The sequence below is a fragment of the Chiloscyllium plagiosum genome, unplaced genomic scaffold (assembly GCF_037043375.1).
Source record: "Chiloscyllium plagiosum isolate Xiang-an unplaced genomic scaffold, Cpla_swu_hap1 HiC_scaffold_9, whole genome shotgun sequence".
Lineage (NCBI taxonomy): Eukaryota > Metazoa > Chordata > Chondrichthyes > Orectolobiformes > Hemiscylliidae > Chiloscyllium > Chiloscyllium plagiosum.
In genome coordinates, this window is record NW_028270147.1 from 36,011,930 (window position 1) to 36,017,929 (window position 6,000).

At 37.5% G+C, this 6,000-nt stretch overlaps 1 protein-coding gene across 1 annotated transcript in view; it reads left to right on the plus strand.

Moving 5' to 3' along the window:
- eif2b3 (eukaryotic translation initiation factor 2B, subunit 3 gamma) overlaps positions 1-5,786 on the plus strand; it is a 142,682-nt gene extending 136,896 nt beyond the window's left edge. The window contains exon 12 of the mRNA XM_043699051.2: positions 4,182-5,786. Within this exon, the coding sequence (XP_043554986.2) occupies positions 4,182-4,234 (53 nt within the window). The 3' untranslated portion in view covers positions 4,235-5,786. The remainder of the gene's footprint in view (positions 1-4,181) is intronic.
- Positions 5,787-6,000: the final 214 nt, after the last annotated feature.

Here is a 6,000-nt window from a genome sequence, read left to right on the forward strand (position 1 = left end):
GATCAGCTGGGTAGGGGACGCCAGTGCAATTTGCCCAGGCAGCTCATGGTGATTGCACTATGACAATATATAGTTACAATCAGTGGAAATCAGGATGGTGGGAGAGAGAGGAGCTCTCCATTGACTGGTCTCAAACCAAACATATTAACAAGAAGCTCGTATTCGCTGGAATTTAAAAGAGTTAAAAGTAACTTGATTGAACTGTTATAAACCTCACAAGGTAGATGTGGAGAGAATGTTGTCTCTCAGTCAAGTCACTTGTTGTTCTTTGAAGCTCCAGCAGATACAAGTCTAATCCATTTCCTCATGAGACAGCCCATTTATTTCTAGTTTTACGTCTGGTAAACCACCTCTGAACTGCTTGCAGTGCATTTACATCCCTCCTTAAATAGAGTGGTCACACCAGGCAGAACAGAATTTGTTTCTTTGTTGTTGGAGGCTAATCATCCCAGGACATTGCAGAACTTTCTCAGGGCAATGTCCTAGGCCCAGTGTCTATAGCTGCTTCATCACTCATCTTTGCTCCATTATAACTCAAACATAAGGATGTTCACTGTTTGTGTTCAGTTCAATTTGCAACTCCACAGATAATCCAACAGGTCCATGACTGTGTTCAGCGAGACTCAGACTGTTAAGTGACAAGGAGCAATGGCCATTTCCAATTAGCGAGAAATTAATCACTTACCATTGACTAGAAATTGACTGGACCAGCCTCATAAATGGACTAATCTCAGTAAAGAATTCTGTGTGGGTAGCGACTTGCAATGCTACCTTCTGTCAGAGAATTGATGTTAAGTTTGTGTATTGCCATTCAAGGCTTCACTTTTGGAACTCAGTTCTCCCCTCCTTGTCTTTGGAAAAGGAGAGCAAATAGAAAAAAGTGCAAAAATCATCAAGTTTGTAATTGTCCAAAAAATTTATGAAAAGAACTTCTATAGAATATGATTCTTTCAAATGGAATGTGAGAGAAAGTAGCTTTGAGTGTCTGTCGAACCACGTCACAGTCTCATGTGGATGATTGCACAGCAACAGTGGACAGAAACGTGGGTACAGGTTCCCTTTGTTCTTTGGTCAGAAATTGTTTATATTATGGTGAAGATAGATTAACAGTAATGCAAAAGTTTCCTTTTCAAAACTGAAAATATACAAGGTACAGTACGTCACTGATACAATATTTTATTATTAAATTATTTTGCAGAAAGTAATATTGAATGAATCTATTGGTCAGTTTTTCTGATTGAAAAACTTAGATAAATGATCATTTTATTTCTCACAATATTTTAATCATCCTTTTGTACTGTATACACAAAAATTGTATGTTTAATCATGTAAGCCAACCTGCAACCCTTGGTCCTGAGGAAATGAGCTTCTTGGTGGTCCTGGCCTGGGATCTAACCTTTTACACTAAAAGCTATCACAGGCAGCAGCAATTTACTCTTGAGTTTGCAAACAGATTTCTCTTCCTCCCTACCCAAAGTAAGGGGAAGTTAGCTTTACACTAAGCTCTCTGTTGTCCTGACATTTGAATTTCATACAAAAGGGTCATTGTCCTGAGCCAGCACGATCCATCGCAAGATGAGCTTAACATCTGCCAGGAACAGTGTCCATTCTGGCAAAAGCTTACAAGGCCTTTATCCACTACAGAGTCAAGCAACAGGATTTCAGGCTGACTTAGTGACTTTTACAAGGGAATATTCTTGTAAATTAGTGCCTTTCTTATTAATGATTTACAATATTTCATAAGGTAATGAAGAAGCAGATCTGCACAGGTAAATTTTATATAGGTGTATACTGTAATTGTTCAGTCTGTAACGACAATGTTTATTGTTCTAAAATCTGTAAATTCAGGAAATACTTGTCTCTGGAGACTAACAAAATTAGTCAGTGCTTTGGAATAAATTCAATAACATACCTTAACTTGATACTGAAGATCGCTGTAATTACATTAAAATTAGTTTGCAATAAAAACAAGACTTAGACCTGTACATAATGTGATAACACTAAAAGTTCTTGCACTGTTTAACCTAGAAAAATCTTAATTAATGTCGTTCACCAAATCGATGAGATTTGAATTATTTATAAGTTTCTCCCATTCTCGTTGATCTTAATGCTTAATTCACAGTAACACCATTTTCATCTTAAAACTCAGAAGTTGTAAATTGTCACAAAAACTCAATTGCAGATCTGGCAGCGTTTGTGGAAAGCCCAATGACCCTCCTTCAGAACTAATAGTTAGGAAAAGCTGATGTACTGTATATGCTATCTGTGATGTGGGGTGGGATGGTGAGCAGATAGGCAGAGTTGGTGACCAGAGAGAGAGAATGACAGTTAGGATGAATGATGATTTGCCAAGGAGAAAGAAAAGCTGATAGTGGTACGATAAGTAATTGAAAATAGGTTGGCTGTGCTGAAAGCTCGATTTTCCTGTTCCTCAGATGCTAATCTTGACTCTGATCTCCAGCATCTGCAGTCCACACTTTTGCCTGTGCTGAAGCAGCCCATGTCATGACAAGGTCTGGGATGTGGGTCTGGGTAAAGTACACAGAAGAAGGTGTTCAGGTTCTAAAACTATTGAGCACAATATTAAGTCTTGGAGGCTGCAAGGTTCCCAAGCAGAATTTATAAATTGTTACCTGACTCATGATCTATCGAGAAACACTTTACGTTATTAAAGTTGATCAAGTATAATAGGTTGGCATGGCAGGAATACTCTTACGTTTAAAAGGCCGATAATAGGAATGCCCCATTAAGATGAGCTCACAGTCAGATAAATTTCATGGATTCTTGATTAATGCTTTTGTGGCTCATTGGTTAGCACTACTGCCTCACAGGCCCCCGTGGTGAATTCAAGCCTCGGTTGACTGGGTGGAGTTTGCACATTCTCCCAGTTCTGCGTGGGCTTCCTCCGGGTGCTTCAATTTCCTCCCACAGTCCGAAGATGTGCAAGATAGGTGGATTGGCTGTGCTAAATTGCCCATATTGTCCAAGGATGTGTTGGTTAGGTAGGTCAGCCAAGATTACAGAGGTAGAGCGATGAGTCTGGGTGGGATGCTTGTCGAAGGGTCAGTGTGGACTCAATGGGCCACATGACCTGCTTTGACATTGTAGGGATTCTATGGTTCTCCCTTGAAAAAGAAATGAGTAATTTTAAATCGTCATTTGGTTGGCAGAACTTGATTTTTGCTGAATAAGTACACATTTTGTCTCCAATTTTTGTCTAGCTTTCATCACATAAAATGCTGATGTAAAGGGAAAGCAACACTTACACTGTATGAGAGAAGAGAGTTGATTGGTTGGTAAATAGATTCTGATTGGGAGGGGCATTGCTATAGAGAAAAAAATCGATGCATTAGATGTGATTTTTCAGTTTAAACAAATGCCCCCTAAATAATCCTGAGTATGCAAAGAATTACACTTCACCTGACAAAGGAGCAGCATACCAAAAGCTTGTGATTTCAAATAAAGCTGTTGGACTATAACATGGTGTCGTATGACTTCTGACTTTGTCCACCCAGTCCAACACTGGCATTTCCACATCAAGATTTATGCTGATTTAATATTGTCTGTCAATCAGGCTTATTGTATGGCACATATGCCCATAGTAGAAGATATATATATTAATATATACAGGACCTTGTTCTTTGCAGATAGAAGGAGCACAACCATACCTGCATCTATATCAACTCAACAGAATAGATGACCACCATTCTTTGGTTCATTTCTTGTCACCTGTCTGGTTTAAAATTTAAACAAAGCTTTACGGTAAACTGCCAGTCATCATCTAACTGCCTAAGACGTTGATTTCACAAAACCTCGCATTAAAAGTGTGTTATTATACAATATCTTGAGCTATGAACAGTAGAGGTGCGATATGTAAAAGATTTATTACTAACAGTTAATGTTATTGCATAAAATTCTTCCCACAGGTCGTTCTGCTATAACACACATTTTGTCAATGCTAATTCTCTGTAACGCGACTGACGACTTGGGGTCACTGTTTCTAAAGCACGAACTTTTAAAATGTGTGTTGGTTGTAATGTGATACACTTTAAGCGCTGTTTCTAAAGCGCAATTTTTCAATGCACAAGGTTGAACAAGAACGCAACCATCGTGTTATAGGAGAACTGACTGTACTTTAAACTTTCCTCATATTCAGAATTTCTTCCCCTTTTTTCTTGCAGCAAAACATGTGAATGAAGTGATAGTAGGCAATGATCGCTTGATGGAGATTTAATCTTGCCCGTGATCTGGAACCACTAGTTGCTTTTTACCTGGACATCATCAGATACGGAATATCATCCACAGGTCATCACAAGGCATATTAAGTGCTGACTAGGAATGGGCATTGGGTTTGAATTGACTGTGCTGCTTTGTCTGTCATCTAATATGTTGGTCAATATTGGAGGCTTATAATAGGCATTTTTTGGACATTTACAAATGGCATTTTTTTCTTGGTATGTCAAAAATGCCTGTTAATATATGTTTTAGTGACTCCAATTCATACAGCACCTAATTAAGATCAGCGAGAATGATAGCTGCCTGACATTTTCCTTTAAAACAATTGTATGAAAACCTTTTAAAAGAATTTCAAATTATCCAAATATTGTAAAGTAAAAATTGGAATGCTGTGCACTAATAGCTAAGCTTTTGGTTATATGTGGCAGATTTTCCTAGTTTGAAGTTGTGTTCTCTGATTTATAATTTTTTTCTCATGAATGCAAAATCATTGTGTGACCATAATGATTTATCAACAGGAATTGGGAAATATTTTGCATCTGTTCATGGAAAAGATTATACCAAAGGAAACAGCATGCATGAAGAGAAAGATAATTTTTTAATGGTCTTTTTGTATGCCATTCAGCATTGGTAAAGCCCAGAGATTCAGAAATCTGACTTCCTTCAGCCAGTTAAGGTTGCCAAGAGAAAGAGAGAAAATAGACCAAGAAAATTATATTACATTGAAATTTGTAGGAATCAATGGAAAGCAAAGTTATTGGGAGTAGTGACAAAATGTAACCTCATGACCCCAAGTGAAATCACCCAAAAACAACAGAATCCTCTATGAGTAGTCCTGCTCCATATCCATATGTCAAATGAATAGGGGGAGGGTGGAGGGATTTGCCCTCTTTATAACAATACAGTTATGACAGTATCGTTGTAAAACTTTTCTATTGCCAGAGCCAGCCAAGTATCTGTGAACCTTATCTATGACAATCGATTTGAACACTAAGACTGTACTGCTATTTAAACTTGAAAAATCGGATAATGATAAAACGGACAACTGCAGATGTTGAAAATCTAAAACAAAAACAAAACGCTGGAGAAACTCATCTGGTCTGTCTGCATCTGTGGACAGAAAGGAGAGTTAACGTTTCAAATCCAACGACCCTTTTCTGAAGGAACTGAAAAAGGGTCACTGGACTCAAAATGTTAAATGTGCTTACTCCACCGATGCTGTCAGAGTTCCTCCAGCAATTTCTGAACATGATACCGATGCTTAGTGTTAAACTTGTCAGCGTTCATACAATTTTTACTTTTCAATATTTAATGTATGGAAATGAATGAGTCAGTAAAATTTCTATATTTGCTGTTTAGCATATTACCAAACCATGTTATAATTTATTCAGTCTCGGTCAAACAGAGTCGGGTATATCCAGTAAATGTAAAAATAGCTATCCCTTAAGAAGCCCATGAAATCTCAACCTGTTGCTCATCCTGAATACTTATAGAGCAGTTTTATAAGGTTCATGCAGCTTGTCTGTATTTATCTCAATAAACAAATTCTGTTTACAGCTTTGTGTTTGCTTTAATTTGTAATGTATACAAATTACTGAATATCCCAAGGGCACATTGTAAAAATATTTTTACATCAGCATGATGTTGGTCCACAGGAGAAGCATTGCCAGAAATGCAAGGATGTAACTTAAGTGACCAACCAAAACCAGTATAATTCATTGAAAACATACAAAGTAGAATTGTACAATGTTTGATTAAGATTGT